The sequence below is a fragment of the Rhea americana genome, unplaced genomic scaffold, assembly GCF_003343005.1.
Source record: "Rhea americana isolate MKP2758 unplaced genomic scaffold, rheAme1 scaffold_180, whole genome shotgun sequence".
NCBI classification, from domain to species: Eukaryota; Metazoa; Chordata; class Aves; order Rheiformes; family Rheidae; genus Rhea; species Rhea americana.
The window spans coordinates 1,153,422-1,175,876 of NW_028185928.1; the positions used below are offsets into that span (position 1 = coordinate 1,153,422).

The window sequence follows — 22,455 nt, forward strand, 5'->3', positions numbered from 1 at the left end:
CTAGTGCAATTGTTAGGTTTTATTCTTGTGACAAGCTTTTTGTCATTATACAGCAGCAGGAGTACATTGTGTTTGCAAGRCAAGTTTGAGCCAGGGCATAAAAGCATATAAAGTCTGTTAATAAGTGATGGACTCTATATATGTGTCTTTTGCTGTGTGACTTAAAAAATCAATCTTTTGAAGGTGAAAAAATATACAAGTGCTATTAAAAAAAAAAAAAAAAAAACAAGCAGAAAGGAAGGGGAAAAAATTGATTCCTACTGCCTGTGAATGTCAGAAATATTCTCCTCTGGAGAGACTGGGGATCCTGAAGAAGGACGGTAGCTGGAATAGCACCTTATTGATTGTACAGTGACTCCATTTGTATTCTGCCATTTGTACTATTCAGTATCAGTAGTAACAATGATACTAAAGTTTGCTCATGAACTATGATGCCTTGAATTTCTTAGCTATATCTGAAGACTATTATATGGTCAGAAGGCTGGATCCTCAACTGAACTCAGACATGCTGACATTTCATGGAGTTGAGGGTGCTATACCATAGAGAGGTCTAGAACTCATCATTACCTTGGGTTTATGAGCTAGCAACAGCRAATGCATATATATCTTAACCTTTCTAATGTAAGGCCACAATAGAATATGAAGAGGAAAGAGAGCCTGAGGTCACATAATTTTGCTGTACAAAGCTCACACTGATTCTTAATTTCACTGAAGGTGAAAGTTTTCAAGGGGAATGAGGACATTGACCTCAATGGGCAGGACCTCTTCCTAAACAGTACATATCAGGCCTTTCTGTAACAAGACCAGGGCCTGTTTAGCCTGGAGAAGAGACGTTATCAACGTCTATGTCTACAAATACCTTAAGGAAGGATGTCAAGGGGATAGAGCCAGACTCCTTTCAGTGGTAACAAGTGATAGGATGAGAGGCAACGGGCACAAAGTGAAACACAGGAGGTTCCACTTGAATGTAAGAAATAAATTCTTTACTGTGAGAGTGACAGAGCTGGAACAAGTTGCCCAGAGAGGCTGTGGCATCTTTTTCTCTGGAGATATTCAGAACCCACCTGGACGTGATCCTTCCTAACATGCTTCCGTGCTTGAGCAGGGAAGTTGGACTAGATGATCTCCAGAGGTCCCTTCCAATCATAACCATTCTGTGATGCTGTGATATTAGTGGAAAACACTGCTTTGCCTGGATAGAGAATTACCAATGCCAAGTGGGACTTCTCATGTCAGCCTGTAATTCACTTGTAAATAAATTGTCACAAAGAGTTACTAAATCATGAAGGAAAAAAGAAACACTTACTTGGTCCAAGACCTATGGAAAATGCAGCAACATAAGCAAGCAAGCTGGCCAGTGAGAGCCATTTCAGGACAACAGGAACTTCTTCGCTTTCCATGTGAGATCCTGTAGTGCTTTTGCTCCCTGTCAGAGCAGTTCTGTTCTGTTCTCCTGTCTCAGCGATGCCAGTTTTTTTCTGCATATTGAATGATATTCTTTCCTGTGAAGCCATACTAGCAAAGAGGCCCTTGAGACTCTCATTGGTAAGATTGCTCAGGTTTGCTGGTCTACGAAGAGAGGAATCCTCCAGAGACTGGCTTTTACAGACATTGGTGAAATTCACGTTTATATTACGGTTCACTAACCCCATGGTGACCAATGATACTGCCATAACAGAAGAACCAATGCATAGAAATGTTTTACTTCCAACCTGATCAACAAAAACTATGGCTGGGACTGTGCTAACCACTTTAACCACTCCAACTCCTGTAGAAGCCAAGCTAGCAGCTTCATTGCTTTGGAACCCAACTGACTTCAAAATAGTAGATGCATAAAATAAAATGTTGGGTTGTCCTGTTGTTTGCACAAAAAACACTAGCATAAGTCCTACCAACATTCGTGCCCTCATGTTGTTTTTTGAGCGAAAAAGGTCCAGGAAACTATACTGATGTTCATCTTTCAAGGAAGACTTGATCACAGTAAGTTCTTTGTTAGCATCTGAAGTTTCCCGCAGCCTCTCCAGTACTTTTCTTGCAGCTTCATCATTATTTTTCATAACAAGAAATCGAGGACTTGGAGGAAGGAAATACATGGCAATAGCTTGCAAGGCACCTAATGGAATCACAAGGCCAAACATATACTTCCAGCCATGAGATACACTGGCAAATGCATAGTTTGAAATATAGGCAAAAAGAATGCCTATCACAATCATGAGTTCATTTAAAGAAACAAGGAGGCCTCTTCTGTGCTGTGGGGCGATCTCAGCAATATATACACATGTAGCAATTGATGATAATGATATGGAAATACCTATGGCAATCCGTCCCACAATAAGTATTCCATACGATTCATAGGGCAGTAAGATCAGACTACCCAAAACAAGTAAAGAAGATGCAATAATAATAGCAAATCTCCTTCCAAATCGGTCTATCAGGAATCCACCAGTGAGGGATGCAAATAAGGCCCCRAAAAGAAGGGAACTTACAATTACTTCTTGTTGTTTGCAAGAGAGTGCTAACATGCTGCTCATCTGAAGAAGAGCTCCAGAGATAAGTCCCAACTCATAACCCATCAGAAGTCCACTTATAGCAGCAATCACAGATGACAGAAAAGTAAATGTTCCACAGCCTGAAATCAGAGAAAGAGAGGAAAAAAAAAACAATCAAAACTGTGGGTTTTGCAACATTCTGGTAATTAATATGAAGTTTATTTGATATATGAGCCCTAAAAAGCTTATTTTAACTTCTAAGAAAAGCAGATAATTGCCTATGAACCCATAAGAAGTGGCCACATAAAAAMATTTTGAAAGTAAATATATATATAAAATTTGTAATTCTTATATTTTCCTCGTTAACTGTAATGCTTCTAGGCTCCTGATCTAACAGTAGTCAATATGATTTTGATCAGTYCCTAATCAAGTAAATCTTCTGCCTCAAAAATGTCCTTGCAGGCATCATTGACAATGCAACCTTTTTGGTAAGAATGCAGTTTTTGCCTTGGGACATTTTCACTATTTTTCATGTGCTGAACTGAGGGGTCATGGAAAAGAGTAAACTGTCCAGGCCACCAGCTCTTGTTCACCCAACTAGTATACCATTGRCAAGGAAAGCATTAATTTTCCAGCCAAATTGCTTCAACTCTGACTTGATTAAGTAATAATGTAATTTTCCCTCATGATTTACCATCTCCTTTGCTTCCCCTGAGGATACCATGAAGGCTGCTGGTGCCAGTGGTGTGGCTTTGCCATACAGAAACCTGTGCCATCCACTGACCTTCAGGCTGATCAAGATAGCCTGGATGTTTTAGGGAAATCAGTCTTTGAGGTACAAATTCATGAACTCTTTGAATGACTCATGACTTCGCTCATCACTAATCTCAGATTCTTTGGAATATGAAAATCAGATATCCTACATAGTTTACAATGGCCATAATGTCAGGAATAAAAAACAGATGGTGAAAATATAAACCAAGTGGAAATTATATGCCTTTGAATGTCCACTTTAAAATAAACTTATTTTATACAACTACAATCATTGTTTATTATTGCAAGATAGATTTAACAGATCATACTCTGCTAACTGTGAAGCCTTTGCACCCTAAACTTTGAGGAATATTTCAGTTTGTTATTGTTGGGTTTGTTCTTTCTCTCAGCATGATTTTCCTCTCACCATGAAGCTGGCTGCCACACAACTAGGAAAGGAATAAGCTGACTTCTAATTTTGTGGTTAGTTGGAGAGATAGCATGTGTCTGAGGAGAGGTGACTTTTGCAGCATAACATAGTCCATATTTCACTTAATTCTCCTGGAACAAGCACTTCCTTAGCTGGAAAGTGGTATAAGGTCTAGCTTATAATGCTAGGCTTTGTTTATTTTTAGTTTGTTTTTCTAAGGCATTAAGGCTCTTTGATCATGCTGACTGCCTGATGCTCCTCGCCAATAACTTTTGAGCACATTGGTAAGAATCAGTCCCACTTGAGAGGGGATATTACATTTCTAAAGAAAATAAGCAGTAGAGGAAGGGAGGGACCCTTGGGATATGTCTGTACTATCAAACCAGTGCATGCCTGGACCCTGGAACAGGGCCATCAGTCCTGTGAAACTGTTAGCGTGGTCCTGGCATCACTTTGCTCCATGCCACCTAGCACTCTTCTAACAATTCCCAGACACCGCTTGGCTAACAGCATGAGCCTAGGATCCCTCCCTGCAGGCAACCCCTGTGAGGTCATGTTATTTTGGAGTTTAGTTGTGTAGAGTAAGMTATGCCTCCATGGTCAGGGAATACATGTAAGCCCATTAATTCTATTAAGATAGATATAGCCTATTGGCTCTCCTACCTGCCTCCCAGTTTATTCCTTGAGAGCCAACCAGATGTGAAGAGGCAGCAGCCTCCAACTAATGAGTGCACACGTTGCTCCTGGCTGGCCAGGGCGCTCCCCTCCTCTGTGCTCTGGTTGCTGACAAACAAGATACAGCTCAAACAGAGGATTTTGTTGTGATGGGCCACAAAACCATGGCAGACACAGAAGTATTGCGGGAAGTCTTTCAGAAGACTGAGGGTGGAGGATAGATTTATTGTGATAGAGATGGGCTAGGTTGTAAGAAATACAGGAGACAAATTTGTGAGAAGCAAATTTGCAAGAGAGTAGTGATGGAACAACCTTCTTTACTGTTGTAGTTCACGGCTGTATTATGCCTAAAGCTTTTCCTTCTTTTCAAACTGAGTTTAGTATGAGGTTTCACTGTGAGCCAGACCTTTGTTAGAAGAACTGCTGACTTCAGTTAAGGTTCTTGGGATTAGCCTTGCTCCATTCTCCAATACATGCACTCAATAYGCATTTTATCATTGCAGAAACTACTTTTTCCTCTCCTCCTTTTTGCCATTCTGCTTTTCCTGCTTGCTATGTATTACTAGATCTGGAAGACTCATTGGACTCTTCCAATGAATCCTGCCTGCAAATCTGGTCTGATACAATACAGTGTTGTGCTTAATGAATGAGCATATCGGAAGCATATTGTTAGTTCTATCTCAATGCTCCATCCAGAATAAACCACAGTGCTGCTCAGGGCTGATACTTGTGCTTGCTTGAATATCCTTGTATTTCACTTCACTGAACTATATAGATTTAACCTCAGATTTTGCTTTGATTTATAAATTAAGAAGCCAAGAGAGACTATTGACATTATCTAGTCTGACACTTCTGAACAGCCCTATACAACACTTTGGACACATCTACATGACTTTTTATTCAAGTAGGCTATTTAAAATATTCAGTTTTGATTAAAAAATTGGTAGTGAATGAAAATCAATGTCATTAAGTTGTAAGTTTTTCCAGTGGTTAATTGTTTTCACTGTAAAATATCTTCAAAGTATTTCTAGACTTAATTTCTGCAGCTTCAGCTTCCAGCCATCAGATCCCAATCTCCATTTTCCTGCACTTATCTTTGTTTTTAAGTACAAAATTATTGCCTATTACCAAATCATCCCACAGATGTCTCCTTGGTTTTTGAGTCTTTACAAGTTTACCAGTCTGCTAAGCATCCAGAGCCCTCTTCTCTGAACTCTCTCCAGACTATCAGATTCTCTAATAAATTGTGAACTGGACCCAGTATTCCTGCAGTGGCTGCACAGTGTCAAATACGAAGTTTCCATATTTGTCTCAATTCTGGTACAAATTTGCCTACATACTTGTCTATGGATTCTCATAGCAATGTATAGGAGCTCATCTGCAAATGATCACCCTTCTGGACAACCAGTTTCTTTTCTGACTGAGTTCTTTCCAAGACACTGCCTTTCCATTAAATAAGGCCTGTATTCTTGTATCCTAGTTAGGAATGCAAATTAGTCCACATTTTGCTGTATTAAAACACATAGGAAGGAGGGGTTCAACTTACCTAACCATAAGAGATCTACAACATGACTACACTTCTAAAAAATAGGCACTTCTAGATGTTTAAATTAGGTCAGATGCTTATTTTTCTCCATTTACTATAAAAGGAATCCATATGGTTTCCTCAGATGCAGATGTCTAAAGTTAGCCAAGAAGAACCCCAGACATCATATTCACTTGTGGTCAGCAGATCAAGCCATTCAAATTTCATTCAACCAGTGACGTATATCATTTATTGGTTACCTATCACCTTTATCATCTGTGAATATTATTATCCATGATTACCTTCTTCCAAGCAAATGATAAATATCTCAATTAACAGAGAGACAAAACCTGTGCTTAAGAATCTCCAGCAGAAAAACAGCAGCATAGGGTATGTAGCCTGTTTACCGTGTGAGATCTGTATCCGACATGGGTTTTAATTCTTTTAATGTGCAACATATCAGTTTTGTATGGTTATTCTAGTTTCTTAGTCAAAAATACAATGACAAGCTGATTATCTTAAAGGAGTCTGTCATCAGCACTGTTCTTTACAACCTAGATGGCCCTCTCCTTAGCCTGTAGTCCTCAGATCAGATCAGTGCTACAGTGGTGATAATTAGTCTTTAAACGGAGAGATTGTACAAGCTGGAGATGCAGCTTAGAAACCTAGGAAGTTGCTAGTGAGGCACCCAAGGCCATATAGTTTTCAACCTTATACCACTATGAGGTTTTATCACAACCAGGACTAATCTCTTTCACTATACCTGAGACTTGTCTGCTCAGAATTGCCCAGTAACTTAAACCCCGAAATCTCTGCTCAGTTTTCCATCGTGGTCTTTCTCCAGACAAAATTCCCTTTGACTTCAGCATGTGTTTCGCTTTAACATTTCAAGATAAAATGCATTGCAGTACTTGTACTCACAATCCTTTTAAGTGTCATTTTTAATGATATTTCTGGCAGTTTTTAGGCATTCCTTTAAAAAAAAAAGTTTCTTAAAATGTATGTTCACTTATTTTTATGAGATGTCTGAAAAATACATGGCAGTGTGCAGCCCAAGGGAAAAAAAATATTTTAATGATGGCTTCCAGAAAAATTTCTCCTTTTGCCTGCAATAAACAGCATGGTTAACGGGTGTATGGCTGGTATGTGACAAGTGATTGGAAAGTCTATTCATTAATTTCCCCATGTAAACAAAATGGTTTCTCACAACTGTTACTCAGGTTAAAAGCAGCACCACTTGGCAAACAAACTTATCTTTAAGAACATTTGCTGGAAATGTTTATGCTTTGTGCCTGAAAAGGAGACCAACTGCAGTCACAGTATAGCACCGTGTTCTGCTTGCGAGACTGGACGTTGGAAGCAAAGATTAGTAAGGGTGTGCCCCTTTCTACTTATTTTCAAGTACATATTTTGGGAAAATACAATCCTTCCAAAGGCAAAATATCTGCCTCTGCATGTATTTTATGAGCATTATGGGTAAATGGTCCTTGCCAGGGAAGTTTTACAGGGAGTCTGAGCTGGGAAAGGGCTCACTTCCCTCYCTTCATGTGCAGGAGTTATGGGGAAAGGTGCCTGGGAGCCCTTTCCCACTCACCATGGCAGCCTCAGACATCACTTTAGCCCAGGTAAAGAGGGCTTTTTGGTGCAGAAAGCAATCTGTTTTTTTTYCCCCCTCTTTCTCCCAAAAGAACATTTAGTGCATAAACACAAAGCTCTGGTGGGACTCTGGGTCTGGTGGGGGAGATACCTGTATGACCCATATAAATATGATCTATTTTAATAGGAGGGGAATAAACATGGTGCCTCTCATTTATATGCTGACTGACATACAAAAAGTTTGCCTTTACAGGGAAATAGTGCGTAAGATTTCCCAAATTGTTCCTAGAACAGCATTTTACTAAGACGTAAATACCAAGTGAGTCACATGGTTTCATAGGATAAATATGTAATGGTTTGCGTTGGATATTGCTGCATAATTAAATCATGATTTTGTTTCTTGTATGAAAGGTGATTATCCCATTTTCACCCCCTTATGGCCTTTGCCATGCTGTCATAATCATTTTCTGTGAATTCCAGTTATGTGGTGCAGAGAGATAAATGTTAGGGAACCACCTTATTGCTATATTCTAATGTCCAAGATTTCTCTAGATCTAGCTGATCAACAGGTGCATTTTTTATTAGCTAGGTTAAATCTGAACTAACTTTATTTATCTAGAAGTTTGGCCTGGAGTCCAAAACAGTTATCCAATAAGATCCTAGAGGATGAAACAAATTGCTGGATTGGAACAAAATTATGCTGCAAGCAGAGCTGGAAAATCTCAGAAAATATTAGGCTTACCCCAAAATGGTGTCAGGGCCAGGTGGTGTCTTGACTGTTAAATTTGCCTCCTCCCACCCAAGTGTGAAAGGCTGTAAATTGAACTAAAAAAAAAGGCACAAGGAAGCTCATGTATCACACATTTTCACACATCTGAATTTCTGTGATAGTGGGAACTGGATAGTGGGAATTGTGTACTTTGTACACTGTGAACTAGATGAATGTGTTGTGTGAGTAATATTCAGATTTCATGGACAAAAGCATCCTGGAACTGACGGAAAGACAGAGTAATGTAGGCCCTGGGCAGACCCAGCTAGTCCACCTCTCTTAGTGCTCTCCCATGTATTTTCCCTATGTACACAGGCAGCTTGGCCCTTCATTACATTAAATGAGATTCTGGACTTCGTTTTTTCCAGCAGGAATCAACAAGTTCTTTAATTCCTAAGCAGACAATCAGAAATTTCTTGGATTACTGCCTTAGTTTCTGAGCGTAAGGACAGCTGTGTAATTTGCATTTTTTCTTCTAAGTGTAGCCCCTGTGCTGCAATAATTTTGCTGTTTAACTGCTTTGCTTCCCTTTGATAACACCATCCTGTAATGATATGGGTTACTCCCCTCATATCCTAAGGTAATGTTAAATACATCTGCGTACCAACTCGCTTTCTGTTCTGATTAACCTCTGCTTCCTCTGCTGTCAGGTATCAGTAGATGTTGCTGGACTGATCATTATTATACTCCAACAAAGCATTTGTGCCGATGGTATCTGAAGCTACATGGCTTAGTCAGTTCATTCATTTTAGGTGAACAAAACTCACTCAGGACACAGTCATTTCTGGCTTCCAACAGTGCTCTCCTGTTTGGGCACAGCTGTCTTCTGGGTGAGAAATGTCACAATTGTAGGTCATTYGCCCTTGATCTTATCATCAGTAAAAGAGACTCGAGATGCAAAAACATGCTACAACTCAGAAAAATGGCTGTGTGAAGAGCAGCAAAGGTGAAGAGCTAAGAAATTTGGCTTCAGCACTCAAAAACATTTTTCAGGAGAAATTCTACAGTTGATTTTTCAGCATGTAACCACAGAAACCCTATTTCTTTATGAAATACTAGGGGAAAAAAGACAGGAGCTAGTACCCCCCCCCCCCCCCCAAACTTCCCCCTGCATGAGCAGGTGCGATGATGCTCTTTGGACTCTGTGGCCTCCCTGAATTTCAGTTTAAAGGGCTGAACTGGTCCAAAGCATGCAAAGGCTGGAGCAGCATTGTCATCTTAGATGGCAGTGGGTTGTCTGATTTTCAGGTGACCAATCTTCATAAAGAAAAAAGATTTACACAATAGACAGTGCATGCATGAACAGTAGGACCRAGGCCTTTGGGGAAAAGTATCACATACACCTTCATTCATAGCAAAGCTGGTATCTCCTTCTTTATTCACATTTTCCCTCTCTGGCACTTCTAGAAATTGAGCCAGCACGCACTGAGGCTCCCTTAGCTTTGCCATGCTATTTTCCTTTGAACCCGAGCAGCAGCTACACTCACTGACAGCCAGYGTCCAGGTCCTGCCGCTTTAYCTGGCGGAGCAGAAAGCTTGYGGAGGTTGCTGCTGCTGCTGCCGCRGTGGCCGCCTCTGCTGTCATCCTCATCCTCCYCTGCTCTCATCGCCTGGCGCTGCTGGCCGAGGTCCTCCCTGCTCTGCCCAGGTGCCATCGCCACTCCAGCGCTCCCGTTGCACCTTGGCCACGGAGCACTTCACCGGGCAGTGGTGCTTCCACACCTGGCAAGGGGCGCCCGGGTTATTTTCCTCATGGCAACAAGTTAGTGTAGCTGGCTGAAACTGAGTGCAAACCGCAAAGTGGTTTGTGAACAACTTTGCTGCTATTTCAGCAGGCTTTGCCCTTTGCAGTGACACAGGCTGTTGCTATTCTTGGGAGCCTATTGCAGGCGAGGGGAGGGCCGTCTGTCGGAAGTATTGCTTTTGCCTGTTAACAAATAGTTGGAGGCATCAGACATTCACGCAGAGCTCAGTGCACGTTCTTTACCCATTAGCTTTCTTGTGTTCATACACATAGGTTTTAACAGAAAAGAAACATGGAAGGGGAGGATTTAAAGTGTGTGCTGTATCAGCTGAAGTTCRGATGCAGACATGATATCACTTCATTCTTTTAAATTGTGAATAAGTTGTGGTGAGAAATAGCAGAGAGGAGAAAAAAGCAATGTCCATCCTTTGTTGGTTGGGAAAGGAAGGAGTTGTGACAATATATTTTTTCATGACATAGATGCACATGCTATTYTACAAGCGAATAAAAAGGCAACTCACCCTCTCTCATGACAATTATTTGTGGGAAAACTGAGTTTYGGCTGTGTTGAATCAAGAAGGACTCGATTTTTTTGAGAGCTGTTAGGAGTCACACAGTCCCTACCAGCTTCAGGAGAAGCAGCGGGCAGAGGGTGGAGGTAGGAGGGAAAAGCTGYGCCAGGCAGAGATGAGCCACTGACACGGGCCGGCTTGCACAGTCCCACTTGCAGGGAGGGAAGAGCTGAGCACTCTGCACAGACCCACTGACCTCAGTGAGGCACGTTGTCCAAGTTATCCCCAGCGGGAATCAGTGTTGTTTCATCTGGCATTGCTGCAGATTTCTTGTTTGTTCTCCTTTCTCCTCTTGGTACTTGCTGTTTTGCCTYGGCTGTTTTAGTTTGAATACATTAATGTCTGCAGATAGCGTGGGAGGAAAGGCAGAGGTGGAAAGCTGGTGGCTTCTGCAATATTTCTAGGAARGAGAATTCCTAAACATTTTTTTCCTAAATTAGGGCAGACAAGACACACCCTTTATCAGTGTTTGCTTGACAAGAAAATTTGACARAAGGCACAGTAACTGCCCCATATGACAGGTACATCACTGTCAGCTGCAGGAGCTGGAGCAGTTCGGGCACCACATGAGTAGAGACTCCAGCAGGGAATTTGTTTTTGGCACTACATTTGGCAGGGAGTTAAGGGAGTCAGACTGACTCTTCACTCATGTATAATACATTTTCCATGTAAAATGTCTACCTGCCAGATAGTACAGGACATTATCTAACCAAATGGTAAGGGCTCTTACCAATTTCTTGCCATTTACAGAGATATGCTGTTTTCTCATGGGATACATGCAAACAAATAATGTCAGCTTTTAAAGAAATTTTTCTGATGTTTGGGAAAAAAAATGAGAGGCTGTTTTTACTGGAGAAGGAGAGGAAATTCTTTCAAAGATTAAACTTAACTGTGACAAGGTTCCTCTGTTGTAACCAACCTACTCTAATTGCACACACCTTGTACAGCTCACAGCTCAGCTGAAGTGCGAGCTCCCTGGAAACTCATACTGTTTCAGTTCTAATTCCATGTCTGCACACTTGTTCCCAGCTCCCAAATGTCTTTATATTTAATGGTCCTGGAGAGGTCAGAGAATTTTCTTGGTTCCTGTGTCATCTTGTTGGGGAGCTAAGTACTCCTYCCAGACATTTGTCTTTGAAGGGAGCTTGGTGATTCGCTTCTCCTGCACAGAGCTAGTATTTGGAAAGGGCAGACCCTTTCCTGAACCTCACGAGTTAGTGATTCCCACTGGCTGCTGAGGAGTCAAGAGGAAAAGAGATTCAGTTTAACAACAGGTTCAGCATCACAAAGAACTGATGAGAGTCTTTTGAGGCCCTCAGTGAAGTGTCACAGAAAGAAGAAATATCCCATCCCTGGGCAACTGGATATACAAGAATTGACTAGTTAATTTTATTTTAAGATTAGTATATACTATCCAACTGATGGGATGCCACTTTACTGAAAATAGAGACTGCTATGTGAAATTATCTAGTTTATAGCACTGCATAGGTAGGACTAAAAGTAAAAAGGGGTGATGAATATTACCCTTTTCCACAACTGTGAAGAACTTCTATAACCTTACTTTTTCCTCCTCACTCCCCCAGTTCCACCCAAACGGGTTCTGCAGATCTTTATGAAGACAGCCTGGGCAGGTGCTTCCACTCCTGTCACATTTGCAGAGAGCCCTTCTTCGACTTTGAATTGATTCAGATTCATCAGTGACAGTATATTATTTAATTTTGACCAGAAGTGAGAGATGCAGTGCGACTGCGCCCTTTTCCACTCATAACCTCACATCTAAATATAGTCCTCCAGCTAAATATACTGGTTATGCATAGCTGCTGGTACCTATATATATATGGGAGAAATTAAAAACCTCTTAGGAACTGGATTCTTCCCTTGAACAAGAAGCATTCTACTTCCAGGAGTAGTAATAAATAGATAAAGTTGTTTTTCAACAAGTTTCAGAATCTCATGATGAACAGATTTTAGGTGATAAATACAACAGTGAATTCCATTCTATTTTTTTTACAGTAAAGAAAATATGTTTTAGACAAACAGTGGGATTTATTTCAACTGCCTTTATACCTGAAGTTGAGTGCTGTCAACATTCCCCTTAKAAACTAGAGCCTAGACTGATACAGAAATGTTTACCTACATGTTTACTCAGAAATCCAGCAGGCTAATCTCCTGAAAATCAAGCCTATATCCCCATTTTTCTCCCTAGCACTACTTTTGTTTCATGATAGATGTGCCAGCTGCAATATGTAGTTGCTTAACTTTGCCTCCTGCGGTAATTTCATGAGATACTTACCTTTCATACATGGTAAAACAGCCAGTACACAGTACTAACCCTAAAGGCCATTCAAAAATGAAGGAAAACATCATTATTCTGGCTGTTTTGCTTCTGAATATTCCTTTTGCTAACGCCTCATCATTTCTAGAGGTCATCATTGTGTTATTTAGTTAGAAAGACTGGCTGATGCAGTGGGTTAGGGACTAACCTGGCTAAATGTCGTGGGTCTGCAGAAACCCTTAAGGCCCTTAAAGGACATAGCATGTCAGACAGTGGTCCATGCCCATACTCAAACTCCACCTCATATTACATCCATGCTTACTAGCTGCAGTGTCACATCCAATCACAGGCTTTAGACTTGCTCCAGGACATTGTAAACCTCAAGCACACAATAAGACTTTCTATCAGGCCTAAGTGTGACTTAGCTGAAACATAGGTGGATCAGGTACACTGCTCAGCTGATCCTCTCATGCAGGTACCAGGTGTCATAGGTGCCATAGCAGTATCATGATATAGGCAAGAAAGCTATCATAAGCGTGTTGTGAGCCATCCTGAGCAAACAGGCCCTTCATTAGAGGAGTTCTGTGGTGCTGAAAAGGTAGAGGACTCTGTGAGCAGCCTGAGTTTGGATTGGCCAGAAAGTAGTGCATGTTTGTGATACTGAGCAACAGTTACTGTGAAGGTACCAGAGAGCTTTGACTTGCTCCCTAAATTGCACTCCACCCCAAGAACACTGTATCTGAATGATGAACATTACTCTCCATCAAATCTTGGGAAAGAAAAATTAAGTAAGTGGAAATGTGAAATATTTTACCTCGAGATCTGCTGCTTGGCATGGAATTGATATGTGGGTTTTTTTTGTGGAGTCATCAGTAGTCAGCTAATAGAGAAAAGCCACAGCTCAGCAGTTGGGAGAATCTGTTTTCACAGTTGTGGCTGAAAAGCTGAGGCATCAATATTATTTGTGTTAACTGGCATCCTGGAACAAGAAGGAGCTGGAAAAGGCCGATCCTAGTCAATAAAAGCAACCAGAGGGAGGAAAAGCAAAATATTTTGTGCCTGGGTGATCATAAAGGGATCTTATGGAACAGAGCAACTGGGACACACTGGTTGGTTGCCCACTGGGTCCTAGTTACAGCACCCTGTATCCTCCTCCTTATTTAAAGCAGAAACAAACAAGCAAACAAGCAAAACAAACAAACAAAAAAATACAGCAGACTAGACATGAAAAGAGATAAGGAGGAAAAGCAGGGGATGTGCTTCTCTCATTTTTAGTTATCTGTTATTATTTCCCTGATACTGCTTTGCCTGCGCGTGCTGTTAAAGTATTTGTGTGGCTCATGTTGCCCAGTCACGAACTGGAGAAGAGAGGGTGTCAGTTATTGTAGAGAAAAAGAGGACCGTACCTAAGACATACCTAAGTATGTCTTGAAATTTATGAGATATTAAGATATGTCTCCCTCATAAAAATAAGTTGGAGGCCTACAGCCTTGAGATATCTGCTCTCCAATCCACGATCTGAGAGAGAGCAAAGACTCGGAACAGATTTGGTAAGCGTAGCCCAAGGAGACTGCGCGCAGGGCGGGCCGGGGAGGACGGGCTCGGGTGCCCGGGTGAGCCGCACGGTGGCACCGGCGGGGTGCCAAGGGCCAAGGAAGCAGCAGTGGCATTGCATGGGCTGCAGGTCGAGAAACTTCAGGCACTAAATACAGGCGGGAAAACAAGGGGGGATTGGGAGGAGCTGTGTGGTGTGAGAATTAAGACTGCTGGGACAGGTAAATGAGGAGTACTCGTACTGCAGGAGGACTGAAACAGGAGTCAAGGGAGATGGGAGACGCTCTGCCTCTCTCACTGCTGCCTGGGAAAGGGATCCCGCTGAAATCTGGGAGGGATGTTCCAAAAAAACCAGAAAGTCCAGCACCAGGATAGACAAGCAGCTTAATGACACTCCAGACAGTATCAGGAGAAGCGCTAGTTGCACAACTATGCAATTTAAGGCTGAGCAGAAGCTCATGGAATTCAGGAAAAAGAAGACTGGAAAAGATAAAAAAAAAAAAAAAAAAAAAAAAAGCCAATAAAAAGGAGATGGTCAGAAGAGAAGCCAACAGTATGAGTGCAACAGTATCATGAGATTCCCGTTTGTTATATTCGAGTACAGCTGGCAAGAAATCACCTTTTCTCATATTGTTTTCAATTCATTGCTTTCAAAACTGACTAAATGGTTTATAATTAGAAGCATGATTAAGCTGGAAAAAGAAGATAAAGTATTCATATTAATTGTTGAATAATCCGCCTGGAGAATCTGTGAGACTGTGGCCAGTATCTTTTCTAAATTCTCCAATCCTGATTTGTGTTTGTCTGCATTTCCAGCAGCTGAGTAACTCATATTTGAGACTGTGGAGAGACAGGAAAGTTAGTGTTAACCCAGCAGAAATGTATCAAGAGCCGAAAGGCTTTCTGAATTAGTTTTCTTAGGCCATTTTTATAAAAGGTAGAATAAAAAAGGTTGTCTTGTTTCCAAGACAGTAGATTTTGTGACTCATGGAAAGAAGATAATAAAACTCACACAATTTGTTTCTTCTAAAATATGGAAACAAACTTTTCAAGCAAAACTATGGAGGGTATATTCTTGACATACCAGCTGAAGTTGTTTCCTGCACATGTGATTGCTCATCTTTGCTCTCAAAACTAATCGTTTTCTGTTTGCAAGCGAGGTTCATACCTCACACAGGACAACGTGAGAAAAGCTGGGAGGAAGAAAGAAAGAAAAAGACAAGGAGAGAAAAGAAAGAAATGGAGCAACAAAACAAAGAAAAACGTATCTTCTATTCCAGAAAACAAGTACCAATCTCAAAAAGTACGAGTAGTCTTTCCCATTAATGCTGACGTATTAACACCCACACACAACAGGGAAAATGTGCCAAAATCCAACTGCAGAGAAATGAAAAATATATTAAAAAGACAGAGAGAAGTGTCTCAAGAAAACGAAGTAGTCCATCCTTCAGAAACCGTGAATATAGAGAAGATAGTTGTTATTGCTCTTAGATAGTTAATTTTAATTCTGGAGTCAGCTTTGCAAAGAAGCTTTTAAAACTTTAAGATAAATTTCATAAACCCAATATTTAGGCCATATCATTTTCTTCATTTTACAAACAAATAACTCTAAATTCATAAATAAATGATACTACTAGGCAAATAAATATAAAACAGTCTGATGTCATGGAGTGGACTCATGTCACAGCTGAGAACACAAGTTTCTTCATTCTGAGCCCTGTGGTTTACTTACTAAGTCATGTTCTTTGTGTTTGGCTCTTTTCAAGGCACAGTGAGTTATACCGAGGTATTTTTATCTGACTGTAAAAAAAACTCTTTTAGAAAAGTTCTTGACCTCTTTCAATAGAACAAACAAATAACAGACACAATCCGGAGTTCATCACACTTCGCAATTCCCTCCAGTGCCTGAAAAACACCTACTGACTTGCCTCATGACTACTTTTTCCTGCTGCTCTTCTGTTAGCACCCTCTTTACAAGTACTCTTTAAAAGTACAATATGGTCAGATTCAGTAAATTTAAGAATTATATTTTAGAAAAATCATAAAATCAAAAAGAAGAATGGGGAGAGTGGAAAGTATAATACACAAAGAATTGAGCTGAGAAAAGGAAATAAACCCTGAAATTTACTTCATATTTTTACTTTTCATGGCAGTGTAGCATTTCCATCAAGTCAAAGGAAAGATTGTCCAGCTTTTGGGTAATCTGAAGTGCCACGTATCATAGTTACTGAATAACATGCTCTTGTTTTCCAACACACACTGTTCTTTCCTATTTGCTTCAGATATTTTACATTTATCTTTTTTTAATAAACCATAGAAACAGCAGCTCCATACATTTAAAAGAAAGTTCTCCATCTGAAATAGAAGCAGAAGCCAGTGATAACTGAATGACAAGAAGATTAGCGAAAATGCCTCATCAAATTTTTTCCTGTCCAATTTTTTTTAACCAATTAATCTTGATTAAAAATAGCAAAATAGTTTCTCTCTTCAGATCAAAATTATTATGGGCTTGATTTTTCTCTTGCTTGCCTTTGATACCACCTTCCAGTATCAGTGAACAATGATCAGTACAAAAAAATAAGAGGTGTTATCAGTCATATTTCAAATATCTTTACTATTAGCTAATATACTGCCTTATGCGATCAGATAAATTTCAGCCAGCTATTTCACTGGTAGAAGTTGATACTCGAGCCTGAGCTCAGAGAGTAAGCATCTCAGAGAGCTAGTAGGGGAGGAACAGTGAGCACATGGTCATGATTTTTTTCTTCGGTTCCTTGCAAAGCTAAGTGTACTCTGATATATGTATATTCCTAAGAAAAATGTAAGTGCTATAATGTATTTTTTGTTGTTGGGACACATTTACTGCTGCATGGAATATGTCAGTGACACAGGAAATGAAGTCATTTTCATGGTTTTAATTATTTCTACTGAGAAAGTGTTTTGTTTTCTCCTGACAATCTTGTTGTTGTAAAAATAAACAATTACATGTCATTAATGTGGTGTTTCAACTTCTTGTTTTTTGACCACAATTGGCAACCTGAAAGGAATTCTACATACATTCATTAATATCAAGTATCTGGATAAAGGTTTCCAAAATCCATCAAATTTTCAAATCATTACAGGCAAACAGGAAATGAAACCAGCTTCAAATGCACAGGTCATTCAGCGTGTGTGAAAAAATAAGTAGCGTGCAATCATGTTGTGCAATGGACATTTTAAATCATCCATTTTCCGGAATACTTCTTGCCTTGGCTTGTTTGTAGATAGCAAAGATAGTCTCCAGGAGGACTGATACGCTCAGTGTTTCTCAAGGGAAATTCAGTCCCCTCCAAGGTCCCGAGTTGGGCACTCAGAAACTTAGTTGCCTGGAATCACTAGCCACCTCTGACCATTTACAGCCACAGTTTTGAGAAGTCCCCTCTCCCTCCACCCCTCTCTGCCCAGGCTCCGCAGGAGCTGGTAGTGCCAGTCCTAGCTGGGGCCAGGCCAGTTACTGGTTAACCTCAGGGAGGCAAGAGCTAGAAGCATCTTCCTCACCAAAAGGAAACAGAAAGCAGCTCTTATTCATCCATATTTGTCAAAGCAGGCTATGAAGGAGCTTGATGTTACTATTCCCATTTTACAGTAGGAGAAACTGAGAGCTCACGAGTTGGAGCGCTGTGTCCGAGGCTTTCCAGCACAGCGTATGGGAGGGAGCTTAGAAGAAACAGAGGGTTTCTGCCCCAGAATTACTAAGTCTCACTGAAATATTACCACTTTAAATACAAATAAGGAAAATAATATGCTGGCAGCAATCTCACATGAGGTCCCAGAGAGGTTTCCTTTTCTGACCACACTAGCCCCATGCACTTTACTGGCAGAGAGGCAAGGGGAGGATCTGGGAAATGGCTTCTCACTTCCCAATTTAAACAAGAAGTTTTCTCTCAGTAACTATGAGAAGGACCATTTGGCAGCTAGAGATTTCCATTAAGAGCAGTTCCTTTTCTGACTTAGTTCCTGAAGGCAGGTTATGTTTATCGGTAGCATCTGCTTTGTTATTCGASGTGAATTGGTTGAGTGTGTGCCCGTGGGACACACAGGGAAAAAGCTTTGGCAGCACCACGGTGTCGCACCAGAACCACCATGCACCCTCTGAAAACACTTGGCGCTGCTCACAGTCTGCTGCAGTTCAAGAGCTGACATGCAKTTTGCATTTTTATTTGCCTTTCTAAAAGCCCAAGGTTCTTATCACCTCTGGCAAAGCTGATTTAGCGATCTTCAGGGAAGAAGCAAACTCTCCTCAGGGAATATTACTGTTATTTTCTATTTAGTTTAATAGCATGATTTTTACAAGCGATTTCCCTGAGCCACTGAGGGTGCCGGTCTGGAAGCTGAAGCTGCCTCTCTCTCCCGGTTATTAGCACAGGCAGACGTAGTAAACGGTCTGCACCTCACGACAGAGCAGCTGCCGCCCAGCACCGTGCTCACCGCTTGCTGAGCACAGCTGCTCGGCTGCGTTATTTCTGTGGAACAAGAAATCGGGGCTCGGTCCTCTCCTAACATTACAAAAGTCCTGGTGTGCTCATTTGGCTTCCCTCTGGCTTGGCCTTCCAGCCCTGTGAGCAACTTCATTCAAAATACACCCGTCTTCCTCCCTTCTTATTTGAATTCAAACTCTATGCTGCTAAACTTGGCTTAAAGCTCCCTATTTCAGGTTAACCACTGAAGCATTTATTGTTTAAGTAATTGTTGAAGAAATACGCATTGGCAAAGGCCTATGTACTGTCAACGGTACACTGCACGCTCTGCAGGAGACACGAGGTGCCTTGAAGAGCCACAATACGGTCTGTGAGTAGCCATGCCTTGCTCTTTTTCCCCAARCAGTGCGGTCTGAGATCAGATTCAGAGTGAGAAGGGTACATTCAGTGCTTTCGCCTTCCAATATAGCTTCTCGCTTCAGCAAAACTTTTCAAAGAAACATGAGCAAAGCACAGATTTGGAGTTACCTATCAAAAAGCTTAGCCCTTGCAAACCTTCCTGCCATGGACGTAACACATGAGAAAACTTAAATGCAGGTGGAGTCTATAGGCAGGAGTTGTCTAACTGAACGGAAGGTTATTTTCTTACCACAAAAATAAACAAGAAACTCCAGGGCAGCATTAGAACAGCTGCTGACTTGCAGCTGCCTTTATGAGTGTAAGGGAACTTGCTAGCCTCTTCCTGCCTTCTCCGGGAAAGTGAAAGACCCATTTTCCTTCTCTGACCTCATCACAGAGAGATGATACCAATCTCACTGATTTTTTGAGAAGTCACTTGGGAGTTTTGGCACTCCCCTCAAACTCTCCCTGCTAGACAGGGAACTTCAAACATTTTCCTCACCCTCCACCTTCTTCTCCAAATCTTACTCTTTCCTAGATAATGAACATTATGAATCCCACCACTCAAACAAAAAAAAATCTTTTTTTGTGTTTGTGACTCTCCTGAGATTGCACCTCGTTATCTTACTGAAGTAGGTCTCTGTCCTCTCGTGATGTACAGCTCTGAAATTTATTTTCATTGTGCTGCATTGAACACACCCTCACACACATACACCCAACTTCACTCACACTTTTTTACTCCTAGTTCTCTACCATTTTCCTCCAGCTCATGTAAGAGCAGAGCAGCTACAGCAGTAAGAAGGGAAACTCACACCTTCTGTTTCCTTCTAAAGAAAGTCTCTTATGGCTGGAAGACATCTGACRTTTAAATGGCTTTCCCCATAGTTTAGGGTTCTCTGTGACTAACTACATATTTAGACGTGCATATCAGTCGTAAACATTACAGTGTCTGGCTCCCTTGCAAATTCTAAGTGTGAACACACTTCAGCCAGCTCTCGAACTGTTGGACACATGCCACTGAAATCAGAGGCAACATGTTAAAGCCCCAAACTACTGGGGCTTTGTGATTATTACATCTATATTACCAGCCCTCTGACAATTGTAAAAACTGGAAAGCTTGAGTTAGTTGAGCCTCATTCATAAAAACTCAAATATGTGAATCTAAAGAACTTTGCATTACTTAATTTTTGAACGTCCCATTTTCTAAGCCAGTCTTCTGATTTTGACGGCCCTGGCTCATGATTTCTGAACCTGGAAGGCTGGCTGCAGGTGGCATGTGGATTGATTAAAAAAAAGAGTCACTTTTTGTAAAGGTCTCCATAATTCTCACCATGTAGTTGCTCAGAAAGATACATAGGTTAAATGTTTAACATTTCACCTTCAGCTTGAACATATGTGACTTTAAAATTGAGGAGAAGCAAGCTCATAAACAGAAGAGATTTAGTTCATGTTTCAGACTGGCCGCTGGCAACAGCAGGATAGTTTGRACAGTTCAGCCCCTGACCCACTGGCATGGACGGGCCAGAGCTAGGCGTGCACCCTAGGGACAGTGCTCAGGTGTGTGCTGCCTTTGCAGCGTCCCTGACAGTCTATTTACTGTGAGAAGGAGAGCCTGAGAGTAGCCAGAAAACACTTCACACAGCTGAAATCCTCTCCACCTGCAGTGGCAGCAAGCCAGGCAGCAAGGGCTGGAGCACACAGTGGCAGCAGTGAGCCCCAGGTGTATGCTGGCCTCTCTCAGAGCTGGTCTCCTGTTCCCAGCACTCTTGTGCTGCTGGGACACCTGGGGAGCCAAGGGCAAGGGGGGGGGGGCTAATTTCCTCATGACGGTTTGAGCACCTTTGTCAAATCCTGCTTCCTCCTAGAAAGGGGGTGATATGGAGCAGGTGGCATATGGAGGGGAACGTGGAGAAAAAGTAGCTGAGCTATAGTGCACTGTGTTGCACTGCGCAGTAGCTCCGCAGATTGCTAGGTGCAGCGCGTAGCTTGCAGATAAGAATCTAGAGCATATTATGCCTACACAGGGTACAATTACAGCAAAATGACGGTATTTTAGTTTTAGATTTGAACCGGCTACTTTCAGATACCTCCTGCGCCCTCCGACTTCATTCCTGAGAGACTGGTGGGTCAAATCACTGAGTTTCTGGTTGCGGTGAGTTTCAGAGAGGAGAGATCACTGGGTGGTCTCAGGCCTCCCGGGCTGAGCAGCACAGTCCCGTTGGTCCCAGGGGCCACCACTGCCTCTGCATGCGYGTGACACCCACCTGGCTACGCCACTGCTACACAACTGGGCTGCTGCCATGGGAAAAGACAAACTTGGAGAGCAACCTCGTTGCGTACAAATTGTCTCAGCAACAATTTGTATAGCTCCCCCCCACTTTGGCCCCTTTAAACAGAACAGGAAAAGGAAGCAAACAGCTTTTCTTGTTTAGGCTGAGTGTCTTAATGAGAAGAAAGGTTTCTCTCAACAAATTTAACAGATACTGTTTGAGTACTGCATAGATTTATTTCATGCACAAAGATGCCTAGAAAGACTATTATACAAGCAATTACGCAGAAGTTGGGAAATCCCAGAAATAAAGGTTATTCATATCTCTGTAAGACAGCCCTTTTRCGCATATGCAGAATACATTGTTTAATATCAGTATTGCATACGGTCTTTCTCGCACGCTCTCACCTTGATCAGTACACAGAACAGAGAATGTTTAGTTAATAATCATCTGATGATCTGTGTAATGTTATAGCTCAGATTGCAAAACCACAGCAGTCACTGCTGCCCTTTTAACCCACAGTCTTACTCAGTATTTTGGTTTTGTTTTGTTCGAATATGTGGTGCTAAGTTTGGAAGTGGATGTAATCTGCCCTGGAGATATGATTAACATTTTCCTTATAAAATGCTAGATAGTACTGTAGTATATAGAAGTTTCACAAACCTCAATTAATTTAGCTGCACAACATGCTAGTAAGATGAGTGGATAGCATTAGCTCCACACTGAGGTTGGGAAATGGAGATATGTGTAGTTTTATATACAGAAAACATCCCTAATTTCATGTGCCCAACCTCAGAAACCTAGGATTTATCCTTGTCATTTAGCAATATACCAGTCCTAATGAATTCAAAGGCAGTTTCCATTGACTTTCTTTTTTTGTTTGTCTCCAACACACCTGAAAATAAAACTTTAGGATCTTAGATCATGCAAAGAGAAAAAATAGGTCT

At 41.4% G+C, this 22,455-nt stretch overlaps 1 protein-coding gene across 4 annotated transcripts in view; it reads right to left on the reverse strand.

Annotated features, from left to right (window-relative positions):
* The window catches only part of SLC2A12 (solute carrier family 2 member 12), a 30,138-nt gene extending 20,084 nt beyond the window's left edge, over positions 1–10,054 (reverse strand). For 2 of the 4 annotated variants that reach the window (XM_085301870.1, XM_085301868.1), the window contains exons 1-2: positions 9,725–9,778; positions 1,307–2,629 (exon numbers count right to left, since the gene is read on the reverse strand). In XM_085301870.1, coding sequence (XP_085157996.1) covers positions 1,307–2,573 — 1,267 coding nt within the window. In that variant the 5' untranslated portion in view covers positions 2,574–2,629; positions 9,725–9,778. Of the gene's footprint in view, positions 1–1,306; positions 2,630–3,068; positions 3,074–8,210; positions 8,277–9,724 lie in introns of those variants that run through there. The other 2 variants (XM_085301871.1, XM_085301869.1) reach the window with 2 other exon arrangements.
* Positions 10,055–22,455: the final 12,401 nt, after the last annotated feature.